The sequence below is a fragment of the Anomaloglossus baeobatrachus genome, chromosome 3 (genome assembly GCF_048569485.1).
Source record: "Anomaloglossus baeobatrachus isolate aAnoBae1 chromosome 3, aAnoBae1.hap1, whole genome shotgun sequence".
In the NCBI taxonomy this organism is placed as follows: domain Eukaryota; kingdom Metazoa; phylum Chordata; class Amphibia; order Anura; family Aromobatidae; genus Anomaloglossus; species Anomaloglossus baeobatrachus.
The window spans coordinates 257,922,706-257,940,984 of NC_134355.1; the positions used below are offsets into that span (position 1 = coordinate 257,922,706).

At 49.6% G+C, this 18,279-nt stretch overlaps 1 protein-coding gene across 1 annotated transcript in view; it reads left to right on the forward strand.

Moving 5' to 3' along the window:
- The first annotated feature begins 1,164 nt into the window (after window positions 1-1,164).
- The window catches only part of TAGAP (T cell activation RhoGTPase activating protein), a 333,251-nt gene continuing 316,136 nt past the window's right edge, over window positions 1,165-18,279 (forward strand). Inside the window, exon 1 of the mRNA XM_075338236.1 lies at window positions 1,165-1,275. Within this exon, the coding sequence (XP_075194351.1) occupies window positions 1,204-1,275 (72 nt within the window). The 5' untranslated portion in view covers window positions 1,165-1,203. The remainder of the gene's footprint in view (window positions 1,276-18,279) is intronic.

Genomic DNA, 18,279 nt, shown 5'->3' on the forward strand with positions numbered 1-18,279 from the left:
AGAAGGGGCCCTGTGCGACTTGTGGCCATGGTACTCACCTACCCTGCGCTCCCCCGGCGTCCTCCTATGACGCTGGCATGCCGACACTGACCAGCATGTGTCAGTGTCATGCGCAGGCTCCAACACACATCTATCTGGATCAGGGGCTGGGGCCAGCGGGCCCCCTGCACCCTGGGGCCTGGTCGCAATGGCGACCTCTGCGACCGCGATCGTTACGCCCCTGGTTCTGATGAAGATTTGAAATGTGGAACCGAGGACGTCATTCTCCGTGAGGACTGTGTGAGGACATTATTCTCCATGGGGACTGTGTGTGTGAACATAATTTTCCACGGATACAGTGTGAGGACATCATTCTGGATGGGGACTGTGTTGGGACACAATATTGTGTATTCAGCATTTGTGGGGAGATCATACTGTATGGGGGGCTTTGTGGGGACAGTATACTGCAAGAGGTGCTTAGTGGGGACATAATACTCATAATACTGTGTCTGTTGGGGGTTTTGTGTGGACATTATACTGCGTGAGGGTCTTTGTGGGGATATCATAATGTGTTGGAAGCTGCTAAGAATGGTACAAGGGCTGCATAATAGGAGCAGTATTATTTCTAATTTTTATAAAAAGCTGTAAATTATATGGTTTTAAGTTGCTACTACTGAATATTGTAACATGTATTAACAGTAGCATTGAGTCAACAGACTTTAATAATGAGCAGAATTAAATTTGTCTGCTTGGTTCGGCCTTCCTCAACAGTCACAGAATTTATTGTACCTTTTTAGAAAAATGAATTGCCCACCCCTGACATACAGAGATGTTTTGGTTGTCTAATGCATCAACCTATATGAACTGAAATCCTGACTGACAAATGAATCCTAGTGAACAGTAGGACAGGTAATGGTTGAACACATTCTTGTTGCTGCCTAGTATCCTGATATATTCTCTGAGAAACATGGAATTAAGAAAATTAAAGCGTACAAGGTAAAATCAAAAAGTAAAAAATAAATATAAAATCAGGCAAAAGATATTAGAGGGCTACATCACACGTCTGAGAGGCTGAAGGCTCTGACCATCGGAGCAGAACGTGGCCCCTCCTATGTGGGTTTGTATATAGGATGGTAATGGTTAGTCAAGTGGATCAGCTATTCAGTTTCTGCTTCGGCATGTGATTGTAAAGCAAGCTCTTTACCCACTTGGATCACTATTGCCATGTCTCTTCCACACCCTAAGAACAAGGCACGTAGAGGAAGCTATGATGGCATTTTACACAACAAAACCCAAGTGAGTACACCTAGTTTCTGTTATTTCTGTCTTATATGTGGTTATTACGCTGCACTGAGTTGGTTGTTTCTTTTGCTACTAGAGAGCTATTAGCTGAGATTGAATTCTGCCGTCATATTATATGTCCTAGTCCATCATATATTGCATACCATGGTGTTCTGTATCTGCGCTAACGTATCAAGTAGCAGAGAATCCATTTTCTGGGCAGCAGTGTTACATACATTCATTACATTGCTGCCTTGATATTAAATAAGACTTGATCGAGTTCGTCAGTTCCATTCTTCAGAACTATTGCCCAGTACAGCAATGCTTCAGGCTGTATTTTGTAATAGATCCAATAAAATATATGAGGCAACTTCAAGCAATACTCATATGTGCACACATTAATAGTTAATATTTAACTTACATTACTTTCGAACAATAATTTGTATTTCTTAAAAAGTGACTGTAACTGGCCAGAGATCTGTTGAAAATCATTTTAACAATTTTACTGCCGTTGAAAGTTAATGTGGTATTTTTTCTCATGACTTTCCTACAGGAGTCTTTAATTCCTCAATTTGCCATAAAAAAATCTTGCAATGTACTTATGTAAATTTAAATACTTACCAAAAATGGGGAATTCGATGTAGTTGCAACTTAGTTATTTTTTTGATGCTTTATAAACTCATCAATATTTCTTCACATATGAATACAATATCAAGGAGAGATAATATGTATATTATGAGTAGTTATGATAAAGACAAAGACGCTATCATTTTACACATTTTTCCAACCTTTTGTAGTAGTCTTATAAGATTTGTGCCTTAGAATCATAAGTGGTATGTAAGGTAACATTATGGCATGGGCATGCAAGTGGAAACATTATTCATTTTGATAGGGAGACTCTCTGGGTCTTTTCTTTTTCGGGGTTATACATCAGAAATGAAGAGTTCCTTCCTGCATTGCATATTTTGTTTTATTGCAGTGCATATATTAATTTTTAACTGACACTAGCGGTGACAACCTGGTTTAGAAGCAAACTGAAGTAGAAGAAATTGTCATGGGGATGGGATGACTGGACAGGGACACCTAGGCTGATCCTCAGAGTGGGGACCCTGTGCTGTCCCTTAGCTCAGAGGTACGCTTGATGGTAGGGAGCTCTGAGTCACCCGCATGAGCCTAACTCCTGTCCAAGCCCTGGTGTAACTCCCTTCCCCCACCCAAGGGGTGAGCTGGGACCATAGACAAAAACCCTACAACTAAACATGGACAGGGGAAAAAACAAAACTCGTACAAACACAGCAATCAAAAACAAAGGAGCGATGATAAGTGAACAAGGGAAAATAACATAAAAGGGAGGAAGTATACGGACAACTGGGAAACTTCCACACTGCACAGTAAAACACACCCCAGATCACCAAAATAGGATCATCACAATAAGACTGGAATCACTGCACAAGCTGGAGCTATTATCGGAACTGAGCAGCAGGAGCCAGTACTTTATATAGGAAAGAAACTGCTGTGATTGGTAATTAGCAACTGGAGCTCCTAACAGAGTTTCCCAGGTCAGCAGGAATTAACTCCTGCATGACCGAGGAACAATGTACATGAAATAGCCAATGCCCAGCACTGATTGAACAACTGGGAGACATCAAGTGTCCTGTCAGGCTCTGCAGTGTGAACAGAGCCTGACGCCGCTGTGGCACCTAATGAGCCTGGAACCGAACACTGCATGACAGAAATCTCCTCTTTATAAGGGCAAATCACTTGTCAGTGCCATGTATGTAAGTTTATCTACTTATGACATATGCAGAGAGATTAAAAGAAAACACCTGCTGCTTCGATTATTTTCCTTTATCCATTTAACAAAGAGAAACATCATGTTATGTAATTATGACAATAAATACCGTAAATATAACTGATGATAAAATACACAACTCATCTTACGTAGTTCTGATTAGAATGCACGCCAACTGATTGAATCCCAATTCCAAACAAGGTGGGGCGCTGTGTAAAATGTAAGGAAACGAAGCAATGAATGGAAATCTCGTACAGCCATATTTTATTCACATCAGAACACAGAACACAGATCAAGAGCTCTAACAGATTTATTTTCTTTTATTTAAAAAAAAATATCTAATTTACAAATTAATGGTAGCAAAACATCTTCAAAAAGTTGGGACAGCACCATATCTACCATATGATTTCTATTGGTGAAAGGTCTGGGCTGCAGGCGGTCTGTTCATCAAGCACACTCTTCTTCTGTGAAGCCATACTGTTGTGATGGATGCAATATGTGGTTTTAGCATTGTTTTGCTGAAATATGCAAGGCCTCAACTGAAATAGACATTGTCTGGATGGGAGCATGTTGTTACGGGGGGCTGTCTGATAATAACCTAAAGGAGTATCAGACAGTCAGGGTCCACCGTGCAAAGACTTTGCTGCAGACTATGGCAGAGTGCAATACCTCTGTTAACTCACAGAAGGATATAATAAGTAAGTAAAGCAATTCCTCCCTTACTTGGAGGGTGTGTGGAATGATCTCTGTTAATAATCACAGAGACAAAGGCAATGTGTGCGAAATGGCACCTACCTAGGTCCGCTCTTCTAGTGGTGCAAAAGAGACGAACAGCAGCGTAAGCCGCACAAAGCTCCTACCTGCGTTCGCTCCACTAGTGTGCGAGGACACGAACCACTAGATATGGCACCTGCCTAGGTCCGCTCTTCTAGTGGTGCAAAAGAGACGAACAGCAGCGTAAGCCGCACAAAGCTCCTACCTGCGTTCGCTCCACTAGTGTGCGAGGACACGAACCACTAGATATGGCACCTGCCTATGTCCGCTCTTCTAGTGGTGCAAAAGAGACGGACAGCAACGTAAGCCGCACAAAGCTCCTACCTGCGTTCGCTCCACTAGTGTGCGAGGACACAAACCACCAGATATGGCACCTGCCTAGGTCCGCTCTTCTAGTGGTGCAAAAGAGACGAACAGCAGCGTAAGCCGCACAAAGCTCCTACCTCTGTTCGCTCCCCTAGTGTGCGAGGATACGAACAACTGCCAGACGCAGTATAAGGAACGTTACCCTAGCGGCAACGTCCACCTACGAGTCGAATCACAAGGCCCAGCCAGACCATGTGCCTCAGGCACCTGCCTATGTCCGCTCCCCTAAGAGGTAAGGATACGGACAGCAGCCGAAGCTGTAAGGTATAAGAACGCTACCAGAGGAATGCCTAGAGGAACGCGCACAGAGCGTCTACTCTTAAGCATGAACCAAGAGGACTGAGCGCCATGCGGCGTGTGTCAGGGTCTTATATAGACTCTGTGCCTCATCCAAGATGGAGGACACCAGAGCCAATCCGCTGCCAGAACGACAGGAGTGACGTCACGCTGGCCTATCACCGAGCAAGGCGTCACAAGCACATGACCAGCGACCAATCGGCATAGAAGGTGTCAGAGACATGTGACCTCGTGTCAGCGATGATGTCACCCGCACATGTGCAATGGCTCCAAGATAGGACTTAGTCTCCGGCGCTCGCACATGTGCAGTAGCAAGAAATCTGGACTTAGTCTCCAGCGCTTGCACATGTGCAGTAGCAAGAAATCTGGACATAGTCTCCAGTGCTCGCAGCAACCGTAACACATGTGTAGTTCTAAAGCCTCTATATAAAGCTTAGCAATGTTAGTCCCTTTTTAGATATGTAAACTGACGTTGCTATAGGAACTAATAGGCTTTTGAATTCTTCCCTGATAACAAGCTGGATGGTCCATCTCCTCTTGACATTTTGACAGTCCATAGGCTTCTACTGTAAAAGTGACTTCTGGCTCACACATAAACCCCAGTGTGAGTGATAAGAGTGGTAAGTGCTAGAAACTGGAGAAAATGGTGATTGGTGAGTATATTACCACACTTATACCCTATTACACACCCATTTATACTGGTGTAGAGGACATAATTTGTGGGTGAGCTTCTTTAATATGCAACTACCTGTGAATTTTTTCAGCGAACAATACATTAAACACTGCTGCTTTTTTAAAGCAGTCCAGTGCTGGATATCTAGATATCTCATTTCTAATCTCCTACTTTTAATTTCATACATTCAAGTATACCCTATTATATTGGTTCAAGCAACGATTACATTGCTTGACATCCAATACTTTTAATACTTAACCTTGTTGAGCGATATTTGGAACTACAGCCTTGAAACATGTGATTCTACCCTTTTGTGCTGCTTAGTTGTACACTGTACTATTGTAAGTCTGTTATTTTTTCAAAAGTCTCATGACAGAATTTTAATCAATTTGCACTCATCCATCATTTCTGTGAAGTATAAATAATTTAGTCAGGTGCTTCTAAATTCCTTTAGATGCTTAGAAGTCTCTTCATCCTTGCAGATTTACTGACTCTTCCAGCTTGATACATATTTTTATTTTCACAATATTGGATTTGGTTTATATTCTAATGAGAGCGGGAGTTCATAATATTCCAATTGTACTTATTTTAATTATGCGTCCATTATAAATCACTGTACTGTTACATAATTTTTTCATGATTTTCCATCTACTTGAAACGTATTAGATCTCAATCATGCTATTGCCATGATAATAGTTTCCCTTCCCCTGCCTGTATTTCTCCTTGCTCACTTCTCATAATTTTAAATAGGATTTTTAATTATATTTTGATAAAATTGTATTGAGTTATTTATAGGTGATTCCTTTACTCCATATTTTCCCTCTCTCTAGGGCCCCTTTCACACGTCAGTGATTCTGGTACGTTTGTGCTTTTTTTTCAACGTACCAGAATCACTGACATACGCAGACCCATTATAATGAATGGGTCTGCTCACACGTCAGTGATTTTTCACTGCACGTGTCTCCGTGCAGCGTACCCGCGTGTGCGTGATTGCTGCACGGAGACATGTCCATTTTTTGCTGGCATCACTGATGTTCCACGGACCACGCAGTGGTGTGGTCCGTGAAACACGTGCCAGAAAAAAACGTGCATTTAAAATAATAAACCTCTGCAGCCCGTTCTCCCTGCCGCTTCTAAGCCAGCTGATTACTGTCGCGCATATTCATTATGCGCGACACAGCCGACCCGGAAGCAGCTGCTGCAGGGTTCAGCGCCGGCCGGATGCTGCGTCGCGGGAGCGATCAGCACCATGGACAGCGGGAGCGGGCACAGGTGAGTTGATTTCTAAGTGCAATCACGGGCCACGGATAACGGAGCCCGGATTGCACCTAGACAACCCACGTGTGCCGTGATTCACGGCACACGCAGGGACATGTGCGTGTTTTACACGCCAGTGAAAAACGTCACTGTTTTTCACTGACGTGTGAAACGGGCCTAGGTCTTATACTGATATGGAATATTCTATCCAGTTCTTTTTTTGATTTATGATAGTAGGTAAGTTGGTCAATAGAGTTATGTTCCCAGACATAAAATATAAATCTCAATACTGGGTCTGTATGAAGAACCTTGAAAACTTAAAGGGGTTCTCACCTTTCAGATAATATTCAGTCAAAACAGCAGTTTGTTAAAAAATAACAAACCTTGCTAGACTAACGTTCCCCAAATCAACCACTGCTCTTAAGGCCGCTTTACACGCTGCGACATCGCTAGCGATGCCGCTAGCGATCATGTGGCGCCCCTGACCTGGTCAGGCACCACTGAGTACTGCACCCATGCTGGGGACAGTACAATACAGGTAATCCAGAAGGCTGACCGAGGTGTGACTACACAGGCGCATAGTGATCAGGTCTCACACATGTACCTTTGAGAGGACCCCTGGGGATCCCAGGAGGGGGAAAAGCCTTCACCTCCACTGGAATAGTGGAGGGGGCCAAAAGCCTCCATCTCCTCTCAAGGGGTGTGGTAAGAGAGTCTGGTTGCTAGGTGGCGTAGGCAGGCACAAAAGGGAAAAGAGAAGGAGGAGTAAACAGTCTGCAGCAGAGTGTGGAGGAGTGAGGAGCAGGAAAGTGAAGCTCTGACAGGAGCAGCAGTGAAGGTCCCAGATGTGAGCCGGTTCAGAGCAGAGTCCAGGGAGCTCCGAGAGGAGCTGACCCCTTCCCCTGGGCTGCTGTAGTCTGACAGCGTCCGCGCAGTGGCTACCGACGGGGGAGAACGGTCACCTAGGAGGGCTACCCGAAACCCATCTCCAGCTAGAGAGAGAGCACAGAGTGGGAAGTAAGGAGACTGCTAGGGAGAACCAGGCCCAAACGGGCGGCAGATCCCGGAGCGGGGATAGATCCACCTTTCCCTGCTAAACCTGCCGGTGTGGGGCCCTCAAAGCCCACACCACAACAACCAAAAGCCGCAGCCACGTAGCCACAGTTAGGGCCCACAGTTCACAGGAGGCAAGCAGCTGGAGTGATCTGGCCCAGGCAACAAGCAAACGGCAAACGAAGGGGAGAGAGGCTTCAGCAACTTCCCTGGGTGACCCCCATAGGGACTAAAAGTCGGGGTTACCCCAAACCACCAAGGGCTAAGGAAGGCGAGTTGGTAGTCACCATCAGAAGTCAGCCTGAAGGATACCTGGTTCCCGCCTGGTTCATCCCAGCTACGCCCGGGTTACTCACCCTGCCATCTGAAGTGAGTAAAACCCCTGAAAGACATTCTGCGTGTGTGGAGTTATTCTGCGCCTTGTGGTACTACGCACCTACACAGGGCCCTGGGGCTTGCCTCACTCTCAGGAGGCTATTCCAACTAACTGCACTTACCATCAGCCCCAGGCGTCCCTCAACCTGCAGTGGCGGTCCCCACTGACCGCAATACTGAGAGTGGCGTCACGACAAATAGAAGATCTCCTACCGGTGACAAGATCCAGCTGAGTGGAGTCCCTGAAGGTAATGCACCGACACAACACCTGTGGGGCTTCACAATCACATCCGCCACCGTCATGCGTGCGTCACGGGCAAATCGTTGCCTGTGGTGAACAATATCGCTAGTATGCGTCACACGCACATACCTTCCTAGCGACGTCGCTGTGGCCAGCAAACAAACTCTTTTTTAAGGGGGCGGTTCGTGCGCCGCCACAGCGACATTACACAGCGGGCCGCCAATAGAAGCGGAGGGGCGGAGAGCAGCCGCATTAACGTCACTCCCACCTCGTTGCCGCAGGACGCAGGAACGCTGTTGTTCGTCGTTCTCGGGGTGTCACACGTAGCAATCTGTGCTGCCTCAGGAACGACGAACAACCTGCGTCCAAAATGAGCAACCATATTTGGAAAAGGAACGACGTGTCAACAATCAACGATTTTTGCCGTTTTTCGGATCGTTAGCGGTCGCTCGTAGGTGTCACACGCAACGACATGGCTAACGACGCCGGATGTGCGTCACAAATTCCGTGACCCCAGCGATATCTCGTTAGCAATGTCGTTGCGTGTAACGGGGCCTTTAGTGGCATGGATTTCATGTTCAAAGCAGCCAGTCGGTTAGTTTAGCGGCTCTGAAACAGGATTACATATTCACTGGTAGAATTGTTAAGGTTATTGATTGGTTGCCAGAGGGGGCTCCAAACTCATGAGTTTCTTTGGAAAATTCGCGTGCCATGCTTCCGGAGATTACTACTTGCTGCCTGGCCTCCAGGTCAGCAAGCTGTTGTCACTTGTAGTATAGAATGGCACCTTCAACTTCCAACCCATCCCACTGGTGCAGATAGAGGCATAACGAATGCTGTCGCAGAAATCGTGACTGCGACCGGGCCTGGCAGAGTTAGGGGCCAAGCACCTACCCTGCAGAGAATCAGTCGGCTCTTGTCTGTGAGAGAGGAGCTGTTCAGTGGCAGACCACGTGGCCGCAAGTGGGCCCGTGAGTACACAGTGGCCAGAGACCTAATGGGGTGTATTAAACGGCATGGGGGCTGCATAATACCATATGAAGGACACCTTATACATGGAATATGGGGGTGTATTATAATACATGGAGGCCTATGGGGTTCATTGAATGGTATGGGGCTGCATAATATAATATGAAGGACTATGAGTCTCCATTTTAATACATATAGGACTATGGGGGCTGCATTATAATACATTCAGGACTATGGGGCTGCAATATAATGTATGGAGGCCTATGGGTGTGCATTAAATGGTATGGGGGCTGCATAATATAATATGGAGGACTATGGGGCTGCATTATAAAACATGGAGGACTATGGGGCTGCATTATAAAACATGGAGGATTATGGGGCTTCATTAAAAAACATGGAGGACTATGGGGCTGCATTATAATACATTCAGGACTATGGGGCCGCAATATAATATATGGAGGCCTATGGGTGTGCATTAAATGGTATGGGGGCTGCATAATATAATATGGAGGACTATGGGGCTGCATTATAAAACATGGAGGACTATGGGGCTGCATTATAAAACATGGAGGATTATGGGGCTTCATTAAAAAACATGGAGGACTATGGGGCTGCATTATAATACATTCAGGACTATGGGGCCGCAATATAATATATGGAGGCCTATGGGTGTGCATTAAATGGTATGGGGGCTGCATAATATAATATGGAGGACTATGGGGATGCATTATAAAACATGGAGGACTATGGGGCTGTATTATAAAACATGGAGGATTATGGGGCTTCATTAAAAAATATGGAGGACTATTGGGCTGCATTATAATACATTCAAGACTATGGGGCTGCATTATAATATATGGAGGACTATCGGCGTGCATTAAACGGTATGGGGGTTGCATAATACGATATGAAAGACTATGGGGTGCATTATAAAATATGGAGGACTATGGGGGCTGCATTATAATATATGAAAGACTATGGGGGTTGCATTATAATATATGGAGGACTATGAGGGCTGCATTATAATATATGCAGGACTATGGGGGATGCATTGTAATATTTGGAGAACTGTGGGGTAAATTATAATACATGGAGGACTATGGGTGCAGTACAATATATGGAGGACTATGAGGGGAATTATAATACATGGAGGACTAAAGGTGAAGTATAATATATGGAGGACTATGGGATGCATTATAATACATAGAGGACTATGGGGGTGCATTATAATATATGGAGGACTATGGGGTGCAGTATAATAGCTGGAGGACTATGGGGTGAATTATAATAGATGGAGGACTATGGCAGGTACATTATACATGGAGGCCTATGGGGGTGTATTTTAATATATGAAGGGTTATGTGGGACCCATTATACTATATCGAATGCTATGTGGGGGTCATTATAGTGTTTGGAGAGCTATATACAAAGGGGGACAAAGATACATGGGGAAGTTTTGTGCTGAGTGAAAGAGGCTCTATTGTGAATATACTGAATTAGATTCCAGTTTGGGGCTCCCTCTTGTGGTCAGTGCTGGTAATGCAGCTGACATGCTGTGTGGGAACTGGACAACTGAGTAGGATTTGCAATCAGGCCATTTGGTTTGGGCCTATATAACTATGTAGCTTCCTATTGTTCCTTGCTGGTGCTCAATTGTATTTCCTGTATTCTAAGGACTTCCTGAAACCAGCCCTGTTCTATGTGTCTACCAGTACTCCTCTCAGATAAGTTGGTCTTGTATCTTTGCTTATGGTTTTTCACTTTCTTGTGATTTTGCCTGTGTGAAGTTCCTGGTGGAATTGGATTAGTCCCTCCTGGGAGTATCTGTGTACCTTGCTCCATGTTCTGTTATGAATTGTGTTTTGTCATGCTTGGTACAATATTCAGTCCCCTCTCTATATCAATGTTTTTCCTTAATCCCAGTAACACCAGAGTACTAATATAGCGAGGGACAGCCTGTTCAGGCTCAGAATTTTTCCATGTTAGGTGTCTGGTATTTATTAGGGTTTTTACGGCTGCAGTCAGTGCTTTTTCCTATTCTTTCCCATGCAGATAGTTTTGGGCCTCATCTTTGCTGACTCTAATCTCTAGCTACGTATTGTGTTTTCCTATATCATCGTAATCTTTACATATGGGGGGCTATCTAAATCTTTGGGGACTACTCCGAGGCAGATTAGCTTTTCTACAGTTCTCTCTGTTAGAGTATTTAGTTCTCCGGCTGTGTCGAGACGACTAGGTCATCGTAGGCTCGTCCCACGGCTACTTCTAGTTGTGTGTCAGTATTAAGTCTGCAGTCCGTTAAGGTTCCAGCCACTCTGGGTATTTTCTGGGTTTCCGAGTTATTGCTTTTTTTCTGATCCTCCTCGGTCACTGGATCACAACAGTAGCACCGGCCATACCAAAGATTCTAGGGTACTCTGAAGAAGGAAAAAAAAGAAAAGAAAAGGAAGCTACATAGTTATATAGGCCCAAACCAAATGGCCTGATTGCAAATCCTACTGAGCTGTCCAGTTCCCATTCAGAAAGTCAGCTGCATTGCCAGCATTGACCACAAGAGGGAGTCCCAAACTGGAATCTAATTCAATATATTCACAACAAGGCTCTTTCCCTCAGCACCCAGCTTTCCCATGCTCTGCTATACAACTTTCCCTCAGCATCCAGCTTTCCCTTTCTCTGATATCATGGGAAAGCTGTGTGCTGAGGGAAAGATGTATAGCAGAGCATGGGGAAGGTGGTTCTGAGGACAAGATGGATATCACAACATAGGAAAACTGGCTGCTGATAGAAAGAGGGATTTCAGATTATGGGAAACAAGGGTGCTGAGGGAAAGAACCAAGTGTCAACCACACTATCTCGTACTCCGAGTGTCAGCATCATTTTCCCATACCCTGAGTGTCGGTGTATGGTTGGGGGGACCCAGGTCCAAACATTGCATTAGGGCCATCGGTACAGAACGGACTTATCTCGGCATCTAGATCAGTCCTTTCTTCCTTGTTGGGTAACCCAGCCTCTCATCTGCTGTAACCCAGCATATTCATCTTGTACCTGCCCCTTTTTTCGTTAGTTCTTCCTAACGTCTTAAGTAGAAAGTGGGCCTCCCCACTTGACTGCTGTTACTGCTGGGGGAGTGAATTGTGGAAGTCCAGAGTTTACTCTTTTTCTAGGTGTTCATCGAGGTCCCTTTGCAGATTAAGAAGTTATACTTTTCGAGGCAAACAACCAAGTGACAGTGTCCAGATGGGTCAATGGATTGTTGTCAGTCCACACAAGGATCTTGGCCCCTGTCAATTATTCTGCAAATTTCACCATCATGACCCACGCCAGAGCAAGGTTTTCCATTTGGAAGGAGCTGTATTTGTGGGGGCTTTGCTCTGCATCCCAATGGGACCTATAGGCGATAACTCTTTTGCACCCATCTTTCACCTGCGATAGGCCTGCCCTGAGTCTATAGAAACGGCAATCAGTGTATAACAGGAACGGTTTATCAAAGTCTGCATAAGCCAGGTTGGGAGCTGATGTCAGGGATTCTTTTAGGGCCTGGAAGAAGTCCTCCTGCTTCTACTTACAGGGCATGCTTTGATTCTTCAGTACCCCAGCCGTCTCCCTCAGTAGTTCATTCACAGTGCCAGCCATTTTATAGTCCTTGATGAACCGCCAATAGTACTCAGCTAATCCATGGAAAGCTATCGACTCATGCAGGGTATTCAGTGCTGGTCATTTCTAAATTGCAGCCACTTCGTCTTGGGAAGGCAGAACTCTGTTCTGGGACACCTTATGGCCCAGGTATTCAATCTCTTTCTTAAAAAGAAGACACTTTTTTGGCTTTATCTTTAGGCCATGGGCCCGCAATCGTCCGGGTACCGGCCCAAGTCTGTTCAGGTGTTCTCGGAAGGTAGTGACGTGCCCACGGGGTCTGGGGGTTTATTCGTCACCGGGTCGGTGTAGGGGGTTGGGATGTCACAGCGGCTAGGCCCGGTTCCGTGACCTCGGCGTTGTCAATAAATGGGGGGATGATGATGGGGATAGTAGTGATTTGTCCCGGGCGGGGGCACAGACCACGGCAGGGGGGCTACTCGAGGCGCTCGGATCCAGGATCGTGGCTGTGGCTCGAGTGGCAGCCAGATCTGGGGCTCGCGCCCACGACTGTATAAAGGGGTTATTTACAGGGGAGAGTTTGTCAGTGAAGCCGCCCGTGGGTTGTGGTGATTCTTGGTAACACCGCCGCTGCCTTTGGTATGGGGTGCCCAGGGCTGATGGAGCGGGGCAGCAAGATGGTATCCCCTCCACGGGTAGGGGAGGTGTAGTTCCGGGGCCCAGGTGTAGGTGGAGTGGGATGCTGGGGCACAGTCTGTAGGCTGGACTGGATGATACCGGTGGACTCACAGTTTTTGAGTAAGTCTCACAAAGTCCAAGTAGTAAACCAAGTGCCGGATACCGGTAGCCTCCGGAGGGGTGTGCTCAGGTCCCGCACACCGGTGAGCAGAACAGGGGCCCTTCCTCCTGCACTCTAGTTTGGTGTTTCGTGTGTTGACTTGTCCGCATGATACGGGAAAAGTCCACTCCCGGTGTGTTTGCTGTGGGAGCTGTGGCCCGTGAGATCTGACCCTTGGGATTTTTGCAGGTGTGGCGCCCCTGACCTGGTCAGGCACCACTGAGTACTGCACCCATGCTGGGGACAGTACAAACAGGTAATCCAGAAGGCTGACCGAGGTGTGACTACACAGGCGCATAGTGATCAGGTCTCACACATGTACCTTTGGGAGGACCCCTGGGGATCCCAGGAGGGGGCGAAGCCTCCATCTCCACTCAAGGGGTGTGGTAGAGAGCCTGGTTGCTAGGTGGCGTAGGCAGGCACAAGGGGAAAAGAGGAAGGAGGAGTCTGAAGCAGAGTGTGGAGGAGTGAGGAGCATGGAAGTGGAGCTCAGACAGGAGCAGCAGTGCAGGTCCCACGAGTGAGCCGGTTTAGTGTGCAGCTCAGGGAGAGCAGAAGCAGACCCTGGAGCTGTTGCAGTCTAACAGCGTCCGCGCAGTGACTACTGACGGGGGAGAACGGTCACCTAGTGGTGCCGTCCGAAATCCACACAAGGCTACAGAGAGAGCAACGGAGTGGAGAGTAAGAGGACTGCTAGGGAGGTACCAGGCCCGCAGGGGTAACAGGTCCCAGTGCAGAGATAGATCCAGCTTTCTTCTGCCAAACCTGCTTGAGGGGGCACTTTAAACCCCCAAGACAACACCACAGAGTCCGCAGCCACGTAGCAAAGTGAGGGCCCATAGTTCACAGGAGGCAAGCAGCCGGAGTGACCTGGTCCAGGCTACAAGCAAACGGGCCGAAACGAGGGGAGCAGCAACTTCCCTGGGTGACCCCCATAGGGACTGCAAGTCGGGGTTACCACAAACAACAGAGGGCTAAGGAAGGCGAGTCAGTAGCCACCCTCATAAGTCAGCCTGAAGGACGCCTGGTTCCAGCCTGGTTCATCCCAGCTACGCCCGGGTTACTCACCCTGCCATCAACAGTGAGTAAAACCCCTGAAAGACATTCTGCTTGTGTTGAGTTATTCTGCGCCTTGTGGTTCCACACACTTACACAGGGCCCTGGGGCTTGCCTCACTCTCAGGAGGCTATTACAACTGACTGCACCCACCATCAGCCCCAGGCATCCCTTAATCTGCAGTGGCGGTCCCCACTGACCGCAATTCTGAGAGTGGCGTCACGACAATCCTAAAAGAAGGTTTCCTACCTGTGACCAGACTGTTCCATCCACGTGGAGTCCCTGAAGGTAATGCACCGACACAACACTTGTGGGGCTACACACAGGCACTTGCAGACGCCCTATCCCCCACGACCGGATCTCCGTCGCCTATGGCCCTGCTCTGCCGTCTGGCACCTAGTCCGTTCAGGTAGTCCGGAAGTCCGGGAGCTACAACCCCTGACTACCACTTCCCTCCTCTCACTTCCTCTGTCTACTACACACTGACGTGTTCCCTTCTCTGACACCTCAGAACCCCTAGGTAGGCGTCACCATCTGCCTGGCCCCGCCCACTGGTTTGTCCCTATTGTCCTTGGGGGGGTGACTAGGCTTTGTGGCTGGTGTATGTACCTGTGTGGGGTTGTGTTGGTAGGACAAGTAGGAGAGAGTCCTGCATCTGGAAGATGAATGCAGTCTCCTGTGACAACCTGATTTTGTCAGGGCATCACATATTCATGACGCCACCTGTCGTGTGCGGCTAAAATAGGAGCTGCCACTGCAAGAGGTTTCCTCTGAGGACAGATGGTAGTGCAGCTAGGTTGGTTCAGCTCTCCACAGGCAGAGCTCAGGCCCACAGTGAGGTTGGGAGTAGTCCACTCTATTAAAGGAGCGCAGGGTGCAGGAAGTGTGACGCCCTGGGCAAGCCAGGGGTCACAGGTCACAACACCACACGCACCCCACATTCCCTGCAGGAACACCAAGGCTAACCCAAAATCCTTGTTGCCTTCCTCCAGTGGCTGATGTCCACACCAGGGGGTGGGCCAGGCGGTTGGCTCTGCCCACCGAGGAGTTCACAGCCCTGGAGGCGGGAGAACCAGGCAGTTCAAGCTAGGGAAGTGAAGTAGAAGGGAGTAGTAGAGGAGCTTGTAAGAGGAGTTAACCCCTTCACGACCATGGACGGAAAGATCCGTCCTTGTGCCCTGGGCCTTAACGACCAAGGACGGATCTTTCCGTCATGGCGGAATCGCGGCACCGGAGCCTCCGGTGACTGCAATATGTTAACATAAACCGCAGATTCGGGGAGGAGGGGACCTGTTCCTGACCTTAGGAGGGGTGGTGCCTCCTCCCCGGACCTACGGAGGCTGTGATTGTCTGACGAACGCCGCTCAACCAATCACAGCCACTGTAATGTTCCAGCCATTTAAAATGACTGAAACATTGAAATCCAGCCCTGGCCAGTGCAGCTGTAGCACTGGCTATTGGCTGGAGCTGGGTGACCTCACTGGATCACCCTCCCCCAGCTCCAGTAGCTCTGATTGGAGAGATCGGCCTTGTGACCGATTTCTCCAATCACAGTGGACCTGTTGCCGGTGACCGCCCCCATCAGCTTCACTTGTCGTCCCTGCAGCACGCCAGCACACTGAGCACAGTGAGTGTACACAGTGCAATGGCAGGGCGACAAGCTCCGGTCCCATGCTGTTATGAGACCGGAGCATGGGACCCGGAAGTTCCCGCGCTGCCATTGCACTGTATGAAACTGGCCTCCCGATCCGCCGCCGCGATCTGCCACCCGCACCCCCACCCCTCATATCTGCTGCCCGCACCCTCACCCCCACACCTCCCGATCCGCCGCTGCTGCTGCCCTCCGCCGCGATCTGCCACCCGCACCCCCACAGCTCGGATCTGCTGCCCGCACAGTCACCCCCACACCTCCCGATCCGCCGCCGCTGCTGCCCTCCGCCGCGATCTGCCACCCGCACCCCCACCCCTCATATCTGCTGCCCGCACCCTCACCCCCACACCTCCCGATCCGCCGCCGCTGCTGCCCTCCGCTGCGATCTGCCACCCGCACCCCCACCCCTCGTATCTGCTGCCCGCACACTCACCCCCACACCTCCCGATCCGCCGCTGCCCTCCGCCGCGATCTGCCACCCGCATCCCCACCCCTCGTATCTGCTGCCCGCACCCTCACCCCCACACTTCCCGATCCGCCGCCGCCGCCCTCCATCTGCCACAGTGCCACCGGTGCCCCCCGATCTGCTGCCCGGCCCCTTTCCCTCGTGATCGGCTGCTCGTCCCCTCACCGCCGTGATGTGCGCTCCCTCCCCTGTCACCGCCGTGATGTGCGCTCCCTCCCCTGTCACCGCCGTGATGTGCGCTCCCTCCCCTGTCACCGCCGTGATGTGCGCTCCCTCCCCTGTCACCGCCGTGATGTGCGCTCCCTCCCCTGTCACCGCCGTGATGTGCGCTCCCTCCCCTGTCACCGCCGTGATGTGCGCTCCCTCCCCTGTCACCGCCGTGATGTGCGTTCCCTCCCCTGTCACCGCCGTGATGTGCGCTCCCTCCCCTGTCACCGCCGTGATGTGCGCTCCCTCCCCTGTCACCGCCGTGATGTGCGCTCCCTCCCCTGTCACCGCCGTGATGTGCGCTCCCTCCCCTGTCACCGCCGTGATGTGCGCTCCCTCCCCTGTCACCGCCGTGATGTGCGCTCCCTCACCTGTCACCCCGTGATGTGCGCTCCCTCACCTGTCACCCCGTGATGTGTGCTCCCTCACCTGTCACCCCGTGATGTGTGCTCCCTCACCTGTCACCCCGTGATGTGTGCTCCCTCACCTGTCACCCCGTGATGTGTGCTCCCTCACCTGTCACCCCGTGATGTGTGCTCCCTCACCTGTCACCCCGTGATGTGTGCTCCCTCACCTGTCACCCCGTGATGTGTGCTCCCTCACCTGTCACCCCGTGATGTGTGCTCCCTCACCTGTCACCCCGTGATGTGTGCTCCCTCACCTGTCACCCCGTGATGTGTGCTCCCTCACCTGTCACCCCGTGATGTGTGCTCCCTCACCTGTCACCCCGTGATGTGTGCTTCCTCACCTGTCACCCCGTGATGTGTGCTCCCTCACCTGTCACCCCCGTGATCTGCTGTCCGCTCTCCCTCACCTCTCACCCCCGTGATCTGTGCTCTGCTCACCTGTCTCCTCCGTGATCTGCGCTGCGCTCCCTCCCCCACCTCTCACCCTCCCCGATCTGCTGCCTCCTTCATCTCCTGTGATCCAGCTGCCTAGATCCATCCTGTAGGGTAACTATCCCCAATCTCACCTCCCACTCCCCTTCCCACCCATCCCCCCCTCCCCCCATCCTCTGCCGCTCCTGCATCCACTGCGCCCTCTCTCATCCGCCCCCACCCTATCCCAGCCGCCGTCTCACAATCACAGATGCTCCCTTTATATCCCGCTGCCCCCTCATCTGCTGCCGCCCCATCTGCCGCTGGTTTTTTTTCTATGCCATGGGGGTCTAGTTTCCAAAATGGGGTCACATGTGGGGGAGCGCCACTGTTTCGGCACCTCAGGGGGTCTCCAAACAGCATGGAATACGCTAATTATCCCAGACAATTTTGCGTTTGAAACGTCAAATGACGCTCCTTGCCTTCCGAGCCCTGCTGTGCGCCCAAACATTTGATTTCCACCACATATGAGGTATCTGCGTACTCAGGAGAAATTGCACAATACATTTTATGGTGCAATTTTTCCTGATAC